At 36.2% G+C, this 20,588-nt stretch overlaps 1 protein-coding gene across 3 annotated transcripts in view; it reads left to right on the top strand.

The window, feature by feature from the left end:
- Positions 1 to 19,040, top strand: part of LOC126475308 (POU domain, class 3, transcription factor 2) — a 654,696-nt gene extending 635,656 nt beyond the window's left edge. For 2 of the 3 annotated variants that reach the window (XM_050103081.1, XM_050103083.1), the window contains 4 exons: positions 8,737 to 8,793; positions 10,828 to 10,911; positions 16,224 to 16,360; positions 18,352 to 19,040. In XM_050103081.1, coding sequence (XP_049959038.1) covers positions 8,737 to 8,793; positions 10,828 to 10,911; positions 16,224 to 16,360; positions 18,352 to 18,476 — 403 coding nt within the window. In that variant the 3' untranslated portion in view covers positions 18,477 to 19,040. The remainder of the gene's footprint in view (positions 1 to 8,736; positions 8,794 to 10,827; positions 10,912 to 16,223; positions 16,361 to 18,351) is intronic. The other variant, XM_050103082.1, reaches the window with a different exon arrangement.
- Positions 19,041 to 20,588: the final 1,548 nt, after the last annotated feature.

The following is a 20,588-nucleotide window of genomic DNA, read 5'->3' as shown; positions in this document are numbered from 1 at the left end:
ATCAGATTTCGCTTCTCTTATAAATGTAAGATATCCCCTCGATACATTGTGGTCATTTCCTTTATCTTTTGGAGTCCTCCAGTATCATATCAACGACACCATTTTCTGACAGTAGGTCAGTTTGCAGAAGTCCAGAGATCACGAGGCATGTCTGGTACTTCTCCATACCAGTGTCCAGTACAGTACATTATATCATGTCAGATTTATTTTTGTCATAATGTTAATGTACTGATTTTAAGATTGTATGTATCCTATGCATCCTGTGCATGCAAGGTCTGAGGAAACACTATACAATTGCCTTTTTCCACAGATAAGCTGATAACAGTTTGTATGAACAGAACATTGTACAACTTTGTAAGTGTGTGTTTTTGTGTGCAAGGAAAAGCAGAAGACAGAGAGAGAGAGAGAGAGAGAGAGAGAGAGAGGTTAAGGAGTAGAGGTGTGTGTTGATATCAGAGTAGAAGCTTGAAAGTTAGTGCAATGTTCTGAGCTTTTAAGCATGCCTTTAAATCACCAAACATTCATTTGCAGGTGTGTTGTCTTCCTTTGTTTTTTGTTTCTGTCTTGTTTGTACCATGGAATTTAGACTGTCATAATATCAGTTTGACAAAGAGAACTTTCCTGAGGGACAATAACTAAAACTGTAGATCATTAGCAACTTTCATGTAACAGTGTCAGCAAAAACAGATTATGAAGAGTGAATTAGAGTTCCAGATTAAAACTCTTTTCTGCTAAGACCTTCTCCTTCAAGACTGCAGATATTTTTATCTATGTAGCAAGAGTTTATGGAGCCCCATAGCACATTCTTTAAATTCTCCAAAGGCAAGGAATGACTGAAAAGCAGCCTGACAATGCCTTTGCGGCATATGTCCAAATTGCAGTGCATATGTAAAGACATGTGAATGTGCATTATGGTTGAAGATGACAGTACAATCTCTCTCAGTATCTCCCTCATCCGTTAATGATTACTCAATAATTTTGTTAGTGCTATATGTTCTAAATTTTAGCATTTCCTATCCAAGAAGCCCATGTTTGAAATGCAGTCCAAGTATACATACAAAAGCATTCATAACTAATGAAAACGCATTCTATAAACACACTCTATAACACATTTTGAAAACAATAATGTAAATCTGCATCCAGATTCTGCAAGGCACTCTAAAGTACATACAGAGGGGTCGAAAAAAATGTACCCACTGTTTAAAAGTCCATAACTGCCAAACTGACTAGTGGAGTTGTCTCATCTTTGGTAGTGTAATAGTTTGTAGTTCCGGCAATCACCACACAAGTGTTGTATTACGTTGTTTTGTTTTGTCAGATGCCAGTCACCAGATAGTCAGTGTTTTGTTCTTAGTTGCACCTAGTTACTCGAGTAAACATGGCTGGTGCAAGGCTTACATTCAATGAAAGGAAGTCAGTTTTGAAGTACAAGGAAGTCAGCTTTGAAGTACAAAAACATTAATGAGGTTCAATGGCGGTGGCGAAATAAGTACCAAACAGAGCCACCAATAAGTTTAATGATTTGTTGCACTCAAGACAAATTTGAAGCCGAAGGCTGCATTAAAGATTTACACAAATAACAATCTGGATGACCTGTAACAGTAACAAGCCCAGCTAACTCCCATCATGTGTTACAACAATTCACTTGCTCACCACAGAAATCTGTGAGACAGTGTGCTCATCAAACTGGAGTGAGTCACTCAAGTGTTCGGCGAATTTTGAAGACAGCAAAGTGGAAGTGCTACATCCCACGATTGCTACACGCAATGAATGAGGACAACCCAGATCATAGAATGGAGTACTGCGAGTGGTTTACTAACAGGGTGCACAATGATGAAGAGTTTGCAGAGATGATTGTGTGGTCTGATGAGGCACAGTTCAAACTCAATGGTACAGTAAATTGCCACAATTGCATCTGCTGGGCCACCGAAAATCTGAACAACCATGTAGACAAAGCCGTGAATTTTCCAGGAGTAAATGTGTGGTGTGGGTTGGATTGGGCCATTCTTCTTTGTCAGCACAGTTACCGGTGAGATGTATCTTCAGAAGCTTCGGACATCCATTTTACCTGCCATCCGAGACTTGTATGGAGATGGAAGAGTTTACTTTCAACAAGATGGTGCCCCAGACCACTACCAAAATCATATTAGGGCATATCTCAACGAAAATCTACCAGGAAGATGGATAGGCCGTAGAGGTGCTGTGGAGTATCTACCACGTTCACCAGACCAACTCCTCTGGACTTTTACCTGTGAGGAACACTGAAGGATGTCGTTTATTGACAAAAGCCATGCACAATGGATGAACTTCAGGAATCCATCATAAATTCATGTGCAAATATCCAACTGGACATGTTGCAGTCAGCAATTTGTGCTGCAGTTTTGCGGCATTGTTTGTGTGTGGATGTTAATGGTGACCATTTCGAACACCTACAGTGATATCTTTAAGTTGGACTTTAAGTTACACTTTCACCAAAATGAGACACCTCCATAAATTAGTTTGCAAGTTATGGACTTGCTGAGGAATGAAATCACTCCTCTCAAACAGCAGTCCAACATTTGAGGCACTGTACCAATTTGTGAGATCAATGCAATGTAACAGTTGCTGCATGTTTCAACCATGTGCACCAATAAAAGTAATGAAAATACTTTAATGTATTGACTTTTTGTCGACCGTGGAAATAAACCAGGAACATTTTTGTGCAGTATTTTTTTATAAGTTTGCACTGGATTTTAGTGTAGATCATTGCCTTGAGCCTTTACATTGGCTATTTGTGGATGCTTCTTCTTCATTGACCATTGTTATCCATTGATGCAGTGAATTAAGAGATAAACAAATCTACTTCAAATGAAACATCTCCTCCCAAAAAAACTGCACTTTGTGTACTCAGAGAAAGATTGAAGAGGAAGCCTACACCCATTAGTGCATAAAATTTATTGTTTGGGCTAAACTGGTGGGCATTGTTAAAATCTCCCACAAGAGCCTTCTTGTTAGGAAGTCGTGCAGTGAGCAGATAGCACATTATTCAGTTCACAAAGTCCCGTCAACATTAGCTTGATCTGTTTAATTCTGGAAAAATGAAATTCAGTATTAGAAATTGTAATTGATGACTCAGTTTCAAGAGTCAATGCTGGTAAACATGATGGGGAGACCTTCTCAGTGACCATTTCTGCGTTTTGTCCATTGGAAAAATGAATTCAGAAATAAATAAATTCACTTCAGGTAAAGGTTAATTCACATGTTTAGATACATCTTCTGTAGAAAATGCACTTTATGTGCTCAGAGAAAGATTGAGAAAGACAGATGACAGTCATCTAACAAAAGGAAAGTAGGAAATGTGTGTGTGTTTGGGGGAGGGGGGGGGGGGGGGGGATGGTGCTTACTGCTTCACTGTAAGTAGAGACATCAGCACAATCACACCTGAAGAAGGTACAGCTACAAAAATAGACTGGCATAATGAGGTATGTGTTCCTAGGTTTTTTTAAAAAAGAATCTGGGGGAAATAGTCAAAGGTTTTATTGTGTCGGATATTGTTTGATCACAACAATGCAACAACTCAAAGTGCAGCCAAAACATAAATTTCTGGATGGTTCTGAAATATAGACACACTGAATCCCTCTCAGAGCCAACATCTGGTCACATCTGATTTATTTATGTTTCCAAAACTTAAGATAGCATCCAAAGGCAGTGTTTTAGCCCTTGGAAGCAATTGTGTGTGCTAGGAAGCATTCCTAGGAGGCATATACGTACAAAACACAGAAGCATAATTTTAGAAAATACTACACAAAGTTTTAAAACAAGAGAAGAAATTCAGATTATACCTTCAAAATTTTCAGAGTGAACCTCATACAGGCAATATTTGTATCTACATCGCTGGAAAAAAAGTCACGACACCAAAAGATAAGAAATACAGAGTAATGAAATTTCAAGAACACATTTGTCTAGTTAATGTAAGGGCAAGAAGAGCTATAGGAAACGTGAAATGCTGGTACATTAAAAATGAGTTTAACTGCCAGGAAGTTGAATGCAAGTATGCAGATGTGCATGACTTGTGTAGTACTGGTGCTAGATATCAGTTTGTGGGATGGATTTCCATGGCTGTTGCACTTGTTTGGTCAATACAGGGATGATTAATGGTAGTTGTGGATGACACTGGAATTGTCCTCCGATTATGTCTCATATGTGCTCACTTGGAGACAGATCTGGTGATCAAACAGGCCACTCTGTAGAGAATGTTGGTTTATAATAGCTTTGTGTGGGTGAGTGCTTTCCTGTTGGGAAACACTCCTTGGAATTCATCTGGGGTCAGTGTAAAGCATACTGCAGGTCATCCTTGAAAGTAACCTATTTGTAACAGTTCGTTGTGTCACTGTGGTGCCAACCGGTGCTCAGATTGCTGCTGCCAATCCAGTACAGTACATCAGAGCCGTATGTCGACCGTAGTGGTCTTCCCTCTTGGGAGCACCACACAGTCGTTTGGAGCCTGGTCTTTTTGCGGCCATACCTTTCCATGACCACCACTGCCAGCAATGATGTACAGTGGCTACATTCTTGCCAAACCTTTCTGCAATATCACAGAAGGAACATCCAGCTTCTCATAGCCTTATACATGACCTTGTTCAATTGCTGTGAGGTTCTTATAATGGTGTCTTTGTTGCTTTAAAGGCATTTTTGACTAGCATCAAATCACCAAGTCCAATCTCAGAGATAAACTAATACTCATGACCATTACAGTGTGTACATAAACCAAACCTGATTTACATCCTCATAGTGGCACTACTAGCACCAGTCTAATGTGACTGGTGTGAAATTTGAGTCATCATCTTTCAGTAGTAGAAAAATACCTACCAGCATGTATGTCCCACATCTCCTTCTTGGTGCTGCAGTTTTTTTTGTTGTTGTCAGTATATATACATTTAAATAATTTGATAGATATTCAGAGCTCCTGATAAACCCAAAGGGAGAAAAGGATATCATGTAGCTTAAATGCCAATCTGAAATAAAATAATGAAATGTGAAAGAATTAAAGAGACTTAAACTATGCAATGATACAGTTATGAGAAGGGTAATGTACAGACTACATTGTTTTGATGAAGCTGATGTTATGTAATTCAAATTTCTATTTTGGCCACCTATGTTTTAAGTCTTTTTTTTTTCTTTAGAAGTTATCCAGTTCTAGAAGAAGACACTAATTTTGAATAGTTCTTATACCATTATCTTTTTCATCTAACTCTGGAACTTTTCAATTGCACTTCTACATCTTTCGGCTATCTTCACTTAAATCATTAGTTTGTTCAGAATAGTCCTTTTATACCATTGTATAGTATGTTTTGGGGCACAGTGAAAAAAAAAAAAGAAGAAATTTTCATATTACCATAAGTGCATTGATGACATCACATTTGTCCAGTTGCTCTTAAAAACTTGTGGATCTTCGCTTGCTTCCATTATCTGTAGTGCACATTGGTGATAACATTTTATGAACACTTATGTAAGTGTGTCTCTTTGAGGCTCACATTCTTGCAGGCTATAATAGGTTTTATTATTACATTCAGATATACTGTTAATGTTCTTTCAAAAAAAACGTGGATGAAATCTCAAATCATTCAATATGAATCAGGCAGATCTAGTTACCAGAATGAATTTTCACTCTGCACATGAGTGTGTGATGTTATGATACTTCCTGGTAGATTGAAACTGTGTGCTGGATTGCTACATGAATCTGGGACCTTTGCTTTTCACGGGTAAGTGCTTTGACAATTGAGTATGACTCACGACCCATACTCACAGCTTTACTTCTGCCATTACCAGTTTGGAAGGTAAGAGATGAGGTACTGGTGGAAGTAAAGCTGAGAGCATGGATCTTGAGGTGTATTTAGGTAGTTCAGTTGGTTGAGCACATGCCCACAAAAGGCAAAGGTCCCAAGTAGGAGTCCCAATCTGGCACACAGTTTTAATCTGTCCAGAAGTTTTATATTTTTGTCATCATGAAATTAGGGCCATACATGTAACCAGGCAAAGCCTTCACATATTAATCTTTTGGTACAAAGGTGTTATTAGAATATGTTGAGAATTTGTACCCATTGATGTTGCTAGCCCTATTTATTTTTGTTCATTTTGGATTTTATTCCTAGGATCTTTCTACAGCCCACTGCTAATATTTGCCTAATGCACTAGCAAACAGTACAGCATTCATTTAATTTCAGTTGTAGTATTCCTTTTATTTCATCCATAACACAATGTTTTTCTGCCATTTTGGAACACACTTGTCTGTTTCATAGTAACCTATACAAACAAATTCTTAATAGTAATTGGGAACAGTGTAGAAATTAAAGCAAAATCAATGTAAATTGTTCCATGAAATTACAGCTATTTATGTTTCCCTTTTTGTAAATTCTAATCTATCCATCACATACCGCCATATGGTGGCTTGCAGAGTATGTATGTAGACATTCACAGCCATCTTCAAAATGTCTGAAACTACCTGGAGAAGATTACTGACTCAACTGCAGAGAGAGAGAGAGAGAGAGAGAGAGAGAGAGAGGGAGAGGGCATTAAATTGAATGGTGGACAGCCACATTAGGTAACTGGAAGGAACAATAGGATGATGTAAATACTGCTCATTCATATCCACAGTCTAAGGAAAAGATAAATTGCTACTTACCAGAAAAATGTCACTTTAAGTTGCAGACAGGAATAATTATGAGACACATATTAGCTTCTGACCATAGTCTTTTCATCACACACACACACACACACACACACACACACACACACACACACACACACGCATGCCATCGCGCGTGCGCCCACACACACACACACACACACACACACACACACACACAGTCATTCATACTGTCAAGTGCACCTCATGCACACATGACCCTCATCTGTGGCAGCTCAGACCAAATGCTCATTTTGGTCCAAACTGCTGGAGATGATGCTTCCTTGTGTGATTGAATGTGTGTATATTTCTCTTTCTTTTTCTGATGAAGGCTAATATGTAAGTGTCTTTCAGTTGTGTCTGTCTGCAACTTAATGTCTCATCTTTATGGTAAGTAGCAGTCTCTTTTTTCCTTATGTTGTTGATATTCCAACCAGGAGTTTCCATTGTTTGATAATTCCTGTCCATCATACTCATAAATAAGTAAAAAGCTTTCATGATAGCTTTCGTAACATCTGTGTGAATTTTATCACACACACAAGAATGATATAAACCACATCTTTATACTCATTTCCAATTTGTTTCTGTTATTTGTAAATTTAGATGAAAAAGTTCTTATCCATTGCACTTTGTAAACAAGAATAGATGTACTGCATAACTTTTAGTAGTGTCAACAATTATGAAAAGGATAGATTGCTACTCACTGTAAGGGTGACACACTTGAGTTGCAGACAGGCATAATGAAAAGATTATTACACACTGAGCTTTTGCACAAAGCATCCTTCAGAAAAGAAAGAGAAACACATGCACATTCACACAGACACACCTCATGCACCTATGGCCGCTGTTGTGCATGCATGAGGTGCACCTGCTTGTGTGAGTTTATGCGTTTTTCCCTTTTCTTCTGAAGAAGGCTTTGGCTGAAAGTTCAGTGTGTAACAGTATTTTTATTGTGCCTGTCTGAAATTCAATGTGCCTCATCTTTATGATGAGTAGCAATCTATCCTTTTCATAACTGTTGATGTTCTGACCAGGCCTTTACATTATTTATGGTAAGATAGATATCATGTCAGGTTTGATGGTGCTTTCTTGTCTCTCAGTTGTATGTTTAACTGTAAAGAGATTGAAAAAAATTAATTTATTTCATAAACATCATTACATTTTGTATGAAAAGTATGGGGCTACAAGTTTTATGAAGAGGGTTTGTCAAATTTTGCATTGTTAGTGGTAGAGAGCACATACTGCTGTGAGTGAACTAAATCTCAAAGCTAAGAAACACAAAAGATTGTTTTATACTAAAATACTAAGCACAGCAGTTCAAGCCAACACTACTAATGTTACCCGAAGGTAAGCATCTTCCTTTAAGCAAATACCTCTAAAGGTTCAATTTCTGTGGTATCTCTGTTGACAGAATATGACATTGATGAAATAAATTAAATTAAAAAGCAATACTGAGCTAAAGAAGTACTCAGTGTTCATGAAATTTCAAAGAATATCTCATTTAATTTCAAACTCATTTATATGATGCTATGAAGTGCTAGAACTTACTGAATATATCACGAAAATTATTTTTAGTGCATCTGGTAATGGGCTGCGAAAGTTGGAAAGTGAGAGCATTTCTTTTTATTTTGCCTGTAAATGAGAAATGTTAAGAGAATTCAATCATGATTTGCATATCTTCAAAATTGACCCCTATGGAATTATTCCAACTCCATTGAAGGAAAGGTTTTGGGCACAAAAGAAGAGATCTGAAATCTGATATTAGTTATTCAAACCAAAATCGGAAAGCAACTAGTATTTATAGGTGACTGCTGAATTAATGTAATGTGTTTCTGGAGATTAGTACTGTCTCTTTAGCAACACACTAACATGCAAGATGTATAAACTTTCATTCTTATTAATACAGAATTTCTTGGTAAGTCTGCCAGATGTCACATTCCTCCCACATTACCATATAATTGTGTCTGCAGTTTTACAAGAAGTTAATAATATTAGTATGGCATGTGTTGTGGCAAAAAGTTAAAGCAAGTGGCAATAAAGTTCTCAGTAAGTGTGTTTTACTCTGTCCCCAGTGCCCTGGCCACTCAGATGTACTGTGCTGCACACCTTGCGTCACAGCAACAGGCTATGTACGTGTTATTCTCATACGTTTGGTTATCTTCTTTACTTCTACTGCACCTAACATATCTTACTGTTTCAGCCTAATCCCTTTCACAAATAAATTAAAACTTACAGCACGCAAACTTCAAACAACTTAAGCGTAATCTTCACAATAAAGTGGATTACGTTTTTGTTGGAAAAGCCAATACCCCTCCACTCACTTTTGTTTTGATGTTTGTTATTTTTTGGAATGCTGTTTCATATGATGTGCCTGTTAATAACAGACTGGAAAGAGGAAAATTATTTAGACAGTAAAATTTCACAGTCCATTACATTGTGATGGTTGCAAGGGATTTAGCATTGGATTTTTAAACATTATATAAAATTAAATTTCCTAAGATTTTTGACACATCATTTGATTTATGTTTATTTCATCAGTGAGCCAGGGCATTGGCATTAGTGAATATTTTTTCAGGGTTGCCAACATTATTATTGAGTAAAATGGAGATTCTGTGCACTACAACAGTAACTTTACTTGTTCAGTTGATCATCAATATTTCAGTAGAATTTACAGTCAGCTTTAATAAACATGACAGTTATGAAACTGAAATTGCTTGGCAACCCTGGATGTTTCTTTTATGCATGTAGTACGAGTCTAGTTGTTCTGTAAATTGGTGCATGTCAAATAATTTATACAATCTTCTTGCCTGGCCTCTGAGTAACCATTTCAGCTTAATTCCTTTTTAGTGCTTCTTGTAACTGCATGTTGCTTTCATAATATAAATGATTTTGCTGCCTGTAATCAGAATTATTTTCTTTATGTTTTTATAAATTAGATGTGCATGTATTTGCTAGAATTTAGTTTGCTATGTGGCTTTTTTACTCAACATCAATCAATCATTAAGAGCATATTTATTAGAAAAATTATTTTATTTTATTTACACTGATTTATGGTAATGCAGAAACAGACTGCAGTAAAGATTCTTTATTACATTGTAGGGAACCAGATTAATTTGCAAAAGACAGCACAGAATACATACAATTTTAAAAGAACCTATCTTAGAGAAATTCATGATCTATGAAGATCTATATCTGACAAAGACATTTGTTTCTCTAGGTGTCAATTTACGCAGTGTTTTCTTTTTTCCCTACAAGCAGATGCAATATACTATACATATATATCATGTAACTGTTTTGATAAAAAGTTGATTCAACTAAAAAATGCTTATATCTAATATTACCATTCACTAATTACAGTTCATCTTTGAGATTAATTATTTGAACAAATTGCATTCACTTTCATTTGACCTACAACATGTTTTAAATGAGATGTAATACATTCAAACTCGGCTAATGATAGTTTTTGATAAGGAGAGCATACAACAAAGCACTGTACCTATGAGAACTGTGCTTTGAATGATTAATTTCAGTTTACAGAGAAATGAGCAACTACATTTTAAGACAAAAATATTTCATAAATTGTAACCACAGTATAAAAGAAGAACTGAGTTAGGTAGCCACCTTAACAAATGTGGCTTCCCTGAAAACATTCCAGGTATATCCTGTGATGATTGAGTGAGCAATGTTACAGTTCATCTCTTCCCCCTCACGGATCAAAACTGATCAATTACACATCTCTAATGAGTCTGCAACTGAAAAAAGTTAATCCAAAAGTAGAAATAAGCATATAATATGACACTATTACTCAAAGCTTTTACGCCTTCAATAACAACAGAATAGCATTAACTTTGGATAAATAGTCACAAACAACATTTAAGTACACAGAGTATAACTGAAAAGTTGTTTAGCTTTCATACTAAGGCAATCATTGAAGCTTCTCTATAAAATGATCATAGTGAGAACTTTGGTTATCAATCTATAGTTTTCATTTTCATTGACATTAAGATATAGAATTAATACAACTTACAGATGAATCTTGCTATTAGACTTACACCTTCCTGCATGAAATCCACTTAATTTAATGCATGTAAATAATATGGTTTTAATGAAATTGTCTATGAATGTAAATGATGGTATACTAACACAAAAAATTGCATTTGTAGGTTTGAGAAGCTAGACATAACTCCGAAGAGTGCACAGAAAATCAAACCTGTCTTAGAAATGTGGATGAAAGAAGCAGAGGAGAGGTAAGATTTTCTATTACACCAGTTGAATACAAGTAAAATATAAAGTAAAATACTTTTTGAAATAGGAATTACACTAAAACTAGCTAAAAATTTGGAATAGTTCTTTGGTCTAAAAGTTGTTTCTTAATTAAAGTGGTTACCCTGGACATTTTCTCCAACTTAATCACAGGGTGCCTCAGTGTCTTTCATGGTGGTATGGTTCAGTAAAATCTTCTCCATTTACTAGCTGTGTCACTTTGAATAAAACACTTGATCTTTTCTTAGCTGTCTGCACCATCATACCATTATCGGTTATAGTCACTGACTGTCACGGCTGGCACAGTATTCTGCAATAGCAACTTCCTGGAGAAGGCCGAAGTGACACATGTGCAGAAGGCAAGTTGGGTACTCACAGTAGCTCTGTCCTCCCATGGGACTCAGTGATATCACTTGGTATGAGGGGCTGGCATCACATTTGAAACTTTCACTCCCTTGTCCCTACAAGTGCCAAGGCTCCATGTTTGTTTTCCTTGATGTCCAAAGCCCCACTTCCTGCGCTAATAAGTATGTTCACTTGGTCTCTGTCACAATTTTCGCTGTTTATTATAATTTTGGCCACTTACTTTATAACAGAAACCAAGTAGGAAGATGTTTGAGCCAAAACTCTCATCTTTTCAAATTATATTTATGTCCATTTTCTAGGCAATGTTCAGCCATGAACGACTTCTCAAGTTCTCTTTGTTTGATGGATCATGAGTGCTTTGCTCAGCAACACTGTGAATATTTTGTTCTGTGTAAATGCTCCACATTCACAGGGGACACCTTACACACCAGGAACTCAAAAAAGTATGTTGTCCTTAATGAGACATAACATATCGTGTATCTTGGAGGCAAGTTGGAACACCAGTCTCAATCCATGTCTCTTCAACACACATACTTATTCACAGGCTAGGATATCTAAAACAAGCTTATTAAATAGTATTAAAGCAATTGGTAACAGTATATAAAATAAAATCAGTATCTATTTCCCAGCTGGTGAAACAGGTATGTCTGAAACAAAGATGACATTATTTTGACATTTTATATTTGTCAGCCCTGATTCATTTATCGGTCATGCAAGCAAAAAGAAGAAACTCTTCTGTCTCCTGAACTAATGTGCACTTGACAGAATAACTCCAAACAATTTTAGACTGCAAATTCCATACATTAACTCATAGAGAGTATTTTGTATTCATGTTTATGGTCACACAAATATTTCTGCAACTATCACAACCCCAAATTTCTCATTTCATTTATAGAGTCATTATGTGAAAATTAAGTTTTATCATTATTTTTTGTAATAAGATGGTCACTTACAGTTTCTCTTGCAAACCTGATGCAACTTGCAAATAAAGTCAGCCTTATTTAGTGACAGGCACTGGTCCCAGGTATTATGATTCCTTTTTTAAATTTCCTATCTTTGCTTCTGCTTGGATTCTTTTTCTGCATTGCTTGCATATCCTTCTACTTCCTATGAAGTATTCTCTCATATTGCACATAGGGCAGCTGATACTATTTGAGACTTCTTTCATTTGCTTTTGCTTTTCAGTTATTTATTTTTGAATAGGGTTCACGTTGTACTTATCATAGACTTTCTGGTAGGTCCAAAATATAGCTTGCTCCAGCTATTTTTGCATTTTAACTCACTAGATCACTACAAATATTTAATTTTGCATTAAGTTACAGTAAGAATTGGTAGCATTCAATTGTAATTGTTGTCCTTCACACAACTCAGTAATATGTTTCAAGAGACAATGCTCTAATCATCAGCTTGTAAAATTTAGCTCATGAAGTTAAAATGCTAAAAAGTCTACAAACACAACTGCAGCATTCACAGATAAAATGAATAAAAATACATTGGACTATGAGTCCTCATCTTAATTTAAAATCAGAACATCTCTCAATGGCTGTCCCGTCTCACACCACGCGCAGCTCCAGGCCGTGTCCTGGTAACCTGCTACTGGCTCCAAGAGTGTCAAGTTGAGAGCATATGCAGAGCTCCAGGGGCTGTTGTGAGCTCTGGATAAGCACCAGATTGACAGCCACTGAGAAAAGTTATGATTTTAATGTAAGATGAGGACACCTAGTCCAACGTGTTTTTGTTCCATTTTATTTTGTGAAAGCCACCAGTTCAAAAGAAAATTAAAAGTGAATGTCATTAGTCTTTCTTGTTAGGTTCAAGGATTGAAAAGTTCTGTTAGCCACATGACCAGTAGTAATATATTGTAAACGGATCTCTGAGTTTACAGATGTAAGTAAGTACTTTCTTTAAAAATACCAGTGAGTCAAATAAATATTACATTCACATCTACATACATACTCTGCAAGCCACCATGATGAAGTGTATCCCATACCAATGTTAGGCTTTCCATTTCCTGTTTCATATGCAAATGGAGCAAGGGAAAAATGACGGTATGTTTCCACACGAACAATGATTTCTCTTATCTTATCTTCATAGCCCTTATACAAAGTATATGTTAGTGGCCTTAGGGTTGCTTTGCAGTCTGTTGCAAGAGCTGGTTCTGTAAACTTTGTTAATAGTGTTTCATCAAAAGAAGATCTTCTTCCCTCCAGGTATTCATGTGTGAGTATACAGAGCATTTTTATAATACATATTGATCAAACCTACCAGTAACATTTACAGCAGCACCCCTCTGCACTGCTTCAATGTTTCTCTTTAATGTGAAGTGGCTGGGGTACCAAACACTCACACAGTACTCACAAAGAAATTGCAAAAATGATATTTACATGATCTCCATTATAGATGAACTATACTTTCCTAGAATTCTTCCAATAAGCTGAAGTCGACTATTCACCTTCACTATTATTGACCTTATGTGCTCGTTCCAGTTCTTATCACTTTGTAACATTATGCCTTGATATTTAATAGATCTGACTGTTTCAAGCAGCACAGTACCAATACTGTATTCCAATACTACATGAGTGTTTTTCCCGGTCATCTGAATTAATTTACATTTTCCCACATTTCGATTAACCTGCTATTCATCATGTCAAATAGAAATTCTATATGAGTCGCCTTGTGTCCTCCTACAACCACTCAAAGACAACACTTTCCTGTACACTGCAACATCATCAGAAAACAGTTTTAGAGTGCTCATCACATCTGTCAGGCCATTTACCTGTTTAGAGAACAAGAGCAGTCATATTATACCTCCCTGAGGAAATCCTGATGATACTTTTGCCTCTGATGAACACTCGCCATCAAGGATTATGTACTGGGCTTTATTACTTAAAAAGTCTTTGAGCCAAGCACATATCTTAGAACCTCTTCTGTATACTCAGACATTCATTAACAGCCTGGAATGTGGTACTGTGTCAAACTTTTTCTGGGAATCTAGAAATCTGGAATCTGCCTGTTGCTCTTCATCCATGGTTCACAGAATATTGTGGTAGAAAACGGAAAGTTGTGTTCAGCACAAGTGATGTTTTCTATTCCTTATTGATTTGTGAGTAGAAGCATTTCACCATCAAGAAAATTTGTTACATTCAAACATAAAATATGCTCAAGAATTCTGTAGCAAAACAATAGAAGAGAAACTTCAGTTATTTAGTAAATCAAGGACACCAGATATTTCTAAGTAGCAGCTTTCTTTCTAATTTACATAGTTAAATTTAGCTGGCATTAGTATGATTAGTACTGATCAGTACTAATGCAGTCTATAGATTAAGTTTTTGTGGTATACTTGTCTTCTTTTAATGTATGCCTTGGCTTGTTCCATATCCCTAAAGTTTTGCCTTCTTGGTGGGATCTGTGGAACATGAGGAATGAATGAATGAATAAATGAATGAACATTGCAATTTTCATAGTCTTAAAGGAAGGGGCTTTAGATTTTTAATATCTTGCTGACATCGAGCTGGTGTGCTGAGTCAGATAAGAGTGAGAAAGGAAATGGTCACTGGGCTTTTGAAGGAACTCACTTGGTATTGACCTGGAACCACAGGATTTGAATCTCATTTCAGCAAAATTCAACGCCAATATGCAGTGTTATTCATAAGTACCTTCAGGATTCCAGAAGCCCAAAAAAGTGCAAAGACTACAAGAGACACAGAAAAAGTCCCATATTAATGAACAGAGTATCTCTCCACCCTCTGATTTGTAATACTCACTATAGCATAGTTATGCTAGGGGTCAGGTATGTCAGAAAATGGAGGCAGGTCATGTGCTCCTACTATTGTATCATATTAGGTCACACTTATAGATAGGCAACCCAATGAACAGATTTCCAAAGCAGGCTGCTGTCATGCTTTACACCTGTAAGTTGAGTTAAAAACTTGGAGGGATGCTCAACCACTGATACATGTCAGCTTCTGTATGTCTTGTAGCTTGCGTGCGCCCATCTTCTGAAGCTGCAGAGGTACTTATGAATACTATTGAATTAATGATTGTGTCATTTTCCTCAATCAGAGAATTAATGTGACACTAGAAAAATGTAATTGGAAAAATAAACATAGTGTGACAGTAGACAATCACCACATTTAAAGAACATCAAGGAGGGATTAGAAATGGAAAGACTGGGAAGATTGCAAGGAAAATCTCAAGAAAGGCAAAGTGAGGTAAAATTGCTATGAGAATGAGCAGGTAAGCAAGTTAAGCATTGGATTCCTCATGCCCATTGCCTTGCTATGATTGAACAGCATAATTTCTCCAGTTTTGACTAAACATTATCATATCCCCCAGTTTCCTGCCAATGCCAGTTCCTTTATTCCCATAAAAAAGATCAATGACATCTGTTTACACAACTACTTTTCCTTGAAACAGGTTTGTAGCCGTGGGCATTACTGTGGTGCCCTTCCTGACATCCTGTTTTGGAAGCTGTCTAGAGGCATTGTTCCTGACCAAAAAAAACCTTGAACCTCTGACTCACATTTTGATGAAATCTTTGTGATCTGAACATGTAACCAAGCTATACTTTGCCGTTATTCCTCCAGGTCCCCAACTCACCTGCCTTCCAGTGCATTAACTTGGGCTCTTCTGCTTACTGATCCACCTTTTGGAATATCAAACTCCACCAATCTGATGGTCCTAAAAACACCTGTATGAGACACATGAGCTAGAAATGATGACAGCTAGTATGTCTTTCACTCCAAATGGTCCCTTGTGTACAGTGTTGTCAACAGTATACCACACTTACAGTAAAAAGAAACCTATTTCCCAGTACATAGATACTGGAACCAATTTCCTATACCATCCATCAGCGCTCCAAATATCCAATATCATTCCATGAAAGAAAAATATTATCAATTTTCATAAAATAAGAATACTTATCTTTCAGATACAAGAGTGGACAAAATCACCTAACGGAGTTCATTGGAGTGGAGCCCTCAAAAAAGAGAAAGCGTCGTACATCATTCACTCCTCAAGCTCTAGAACTGCTAAATGCACACTTTGAAAGGAACACACATCCATCAGGTGAGCTCTCTGAATGATATATTATATATGAGTATATCTCTAGGAGAATTGGTTGAAGAATAAGACCAAAAATATAGCAGGAGCGTAATATGTAAGAAACTGTCTACGCAACCTGTAAGTACAGTTCAAAACATTACTACTTTATAGGAAATACCAACCACCAGAACTGTTTATAACCTATAGGCACAGTGACAAAAATGTAAATAAAATAGCTAACATATGTACATATTACAGGCCACTGATGATGCCTTGCAGAAAATAAAGGCGAAACGCGTATGGCACTAAAATTGTGTTTTATTCAGTTGCTGTCAGACGGTCCATAAGTGAAAATCAACAACACACCGTAGTGGTTGAAGATTGTTCACACTTTAATGTTTTTTTATAATATATGAAACAAAGATAGTTTTCTTGTGAGTCACAAAAAATTGTGCTTATCATACACACTAATTTGAAACTGTCTCTTAATGATATGTAGCTAATCTAACCAAACTCATATCTGAGATTACCATCACAAACATTTAAATTACATCTTTGCAAATGATTACAGTGCAGTCAGACCTCTCCTACTATTGCATCAAGATCATTCTCTCTGTTTAGAATGAAGATTTTGATCTTTTAGCATATGATTTACACAAGCAAGAAGGAATGTACCTTCATTTCATTTTCTTTGCTCCATCTTGCTTTTAGTCTTGTACCTCTTTTAAGAAGAATGGTATCTGACTGCAATTTTGCTACACTTTACTTTATGGGTTTTTATTCAGGATAATTTTACAAGAACTATTAATTTTTGAGATTAAATATGACTTTACAAAATGTTGTTACATCTGGATCAGAAGAAACAAAGTGACAGACAGTTCTGCACCTTTGAACGTGGGAAGGGTGGTGTTTGTTTGCTGTTACCTGTGGCTGCAGCAGCTACAGCTGTTTGGCTCTCTACTGGATTCATTCAACATATTCTCCTATTAGCATTAATTGTTGAATTCAATTGGCAGTATTGCAGTAGATTTTGATGCTAACTCCAAACATCATCTTATGCAAATTAAAAATGCTGCATACAGAAACAAAATAAACAAATTAACTCCACATGTTTTCTGCAACACACTGGTTCCAGACACATGATATAAAAGAACAATACAAAATAGTGAAAAGAACTGAGGATGTGACCAGTCTCATTCTTAGATTTTTTTGTTGCTGTGATAGCTGTCAGCAGCTTTCTGTCAATTATTTTGTTATTGTGGTTCAGGTATAACTTAAGGATAAGGTAGAAAAACAGCAGTGAATGTAAAACAAAGATCAAAACCATTTTTACATTATTTTTGTGAATTTACAGAAGTGATGAATTACTTATATTACTTCAATCACACACACAAACACACACACAATAAACTACTTAAAATGCAAGTATTACCTTCTGTTTAATTAAAGAGGCTGATTGCACCTCACATGCACTACTGCAATATTACTGAATGAACAATATTTGTGCACTGACCATGATGTTCCCATCTATGAGCACAGTTAATGATTTCTGGAAAACAAAATTGCTCAGCATGGGTCCACAATAGCTAAAATGACTAACACAACTTTCTGACAGATTGAAGTTATGTGGAGGACCAGGACTCAAATCCAGAACCATGCCTTTGTATGAATGCTACAAAAAGAGCTCGAGTCATCTATTACAGAAATTTCTGTCAAGAATTGTGGAATTCACTGCTTATGATTAAATAGCTATAACCTGTTTTAGATCTGTCATTAGCAAGTATGCTGCAAACATGAACCTATATAAAAAAATTAATTTATAGTTCCCACAATGAATTGTTTACATGTGCATAATAAGTTTGCACTCTCTTAAAATACTTTATTTAAATATTACACTGTTTTTAAGCACTGAAATCCAACTTACTGCATTATTTTCAAGCAGAAAAATTAGATATTTCTAAATGGTTTTCATAGTTTTGTACAATCAGCTAATATTATCTTTTTTATTTCTTTAGGAACTGAAATTACAGCACTTGCCCATCAGTTGGGATATGAGCGTGAGGTGATACGTATTTGGTTTTGCAACAAACGTCAGGCCCTCAAGAATACTGTTCGTATGATGTCTAAAGGTGTGGCTTAATTGGTGTCTGCTTTTGTGGTGTACACTACTGTGATGGTGCCTGACAAATGCTCTACAAAGTTACTGTGAAGAAACCAAAGAGTGTTGATGTCAGAAATGAGTGAGATGATATGTGAACTCTTATAATGAAACATAAACCGTGTGAACTGTGCCATAGGTCTTCATAACCAGGCTTTGACATACTGTTGATTTACTGAACAGACATGTGTGAACTCATTACATACATTTTTGTCAATCACATCCAAGCAATGACTACAGTGTAGATAAGTATATAGAAAGAATGGCAATATATCAGGAAAAACTGACATTAAATTGTGAATTAGTAGAAGGGACACTGTTAAAAGAACTCTGTAAATGTAGCACAGTTGTAGATAAAAAGTCAAGCAATTTTAACAGTTCGTTCAAGTGTTATGATCTGGAAAATTTTTTCCACATAAACAGAGTGGTGAGATTCTAGTCTTATGTTTATGGAATCATCAGTGAGAATGACATGTATTATTTATATCTTTTGTTTCTTGATGACATATTGGATAATGTGAGCTGTGAAATTCTTGATCTTTTTATTGCAGGGACAATAAAAGTTGTTTCAAAAATTAATATGTGAAATTGTATAATACATTTTTGCCCTAGTATTTCTCTATCAAGAACCAACTATATGATGATTAATGGCTGTATGTATTCAGTAACTGACTGACAGATGTTAGAAAATTTTTATTACTGAGAAGGATATCTTTCCAGTCAAACTGCATCGGAACACATTAATAAAGTGAGCTTGCAAACGAGATATTTATAAGTACTGCTCATGCTGCGTATATGAGGGTTGGAACTTTAATAGTGGCAACTATTTATTAACAGCTTGTACAAAATAGGTGTGTGTTTCAAAGTTTTACTGACCTTCAAAGTTGTCACCAGCATTGTGTATAACCCATTGCCAGTGATGTGGAAGTTGTAGGATACTCTTAGCAGTGTCAGTTGTTTTGACAGTTCATGCAGCGCAGTCTATTGCCTGATGAATTTGTAGCAGTTCTGAAGCAAATGCTGTGAAGTGTTTCCTTCACTTTAGAAATTGAGTTGAACTCACAAGGGCTTAAGTCAGGGGAGTGCAGTAGGTGTATAGCACATAGCGGCCCCATGAGTCAAAAGCTTGCACTGTATGTGCTTGAGCATGGTTCTGCAAAATGATGGTCAGGTCCTGCAGAAAGTGTCATCACTTCTGTCTCTAAGCTGGTCGTATGTTGTGTTCCAAAAATGAACATCAAAGAGACAGAAGTGGTGACACTTTCTGCAGGACATGACCATTATTTTGCAGGACAATGCTCAAGGACGTACAGTGCAAGCTGTTACTGATTTGTTTAACTTATGGGGCTGCTAAGTTCTATACCACCTACTGCACTCCCCTGAATTAAGCCCTTGTGAATTCAACTCAAATTCTAAACTGAAGGAAACACTTCACAGCATTCACTTCAGAAGTACTACAAATTTGTCGGGCAATAGACTGCGCTGCACGAACTGTCAACACAACTGACACTGCTAAGAGTATCCTATGACTTCAACATTGCTGGCAATGGGTTATACACAATGCCGGTGACTACACTGAAGGTCAATAAAACTTTGAAACACGTATCTATTTTGTACGAGCTATAAATAAATAGTTGCCACTAATAAAGTTCCAGCCCTCTTATATTAGAATGAGAGTTATTTTTCATATCCATGAAGAAAAACAGGATTCATACAAGCTATAAATTATTTTACTTTATTTCTTCTAGTCAATGTCATACTTATCCATGTTCCATTCTCTTACTTGTTTCATAACAATCATGTTTTGTTAAAATGTTTCACAATGAGAAAAGTAAATGGATGGTTAAATTCACAGCTATTTCATCAGATCTTTACACTGTGTGAGAATTGTTACAACAAAATGTTTTGCTTAAAGAATATCTCTGGTATTTGTAGTTCTGTAAGACATGTAAAATCAACAGTAGTTTCAAAACTTGTAACGGAAGCAATATGAAAGTAAGCCAATATTAGATGCGAAGTTCCTACTATATTTTTTAGTTAAAAACTAATTTCAGCTCCATTTCTATATTTTTTAGTTAAAAACTAATTTCAGCT

Source organism: Schistocerca serialis, chromosome 4 (assembly GCF_023864345.2).
Source record: "Schistocerca serialis cubense isolate TAMUIC-IGC-003099 chromosome 4, iqSchSeri2.2, whole genome shotgun sequence".
NCBI lineage: Eukaryota > Metazoa > Arthropoda > Insecta > Orthoptera > Acrididae > Schistocerca > Schistocerca serialis.
The sequence above is the reverse complement of the archived record's forward strand: the minus strand, read 5'-3'. Positions and strand labels throughout refer to the sequence as shown.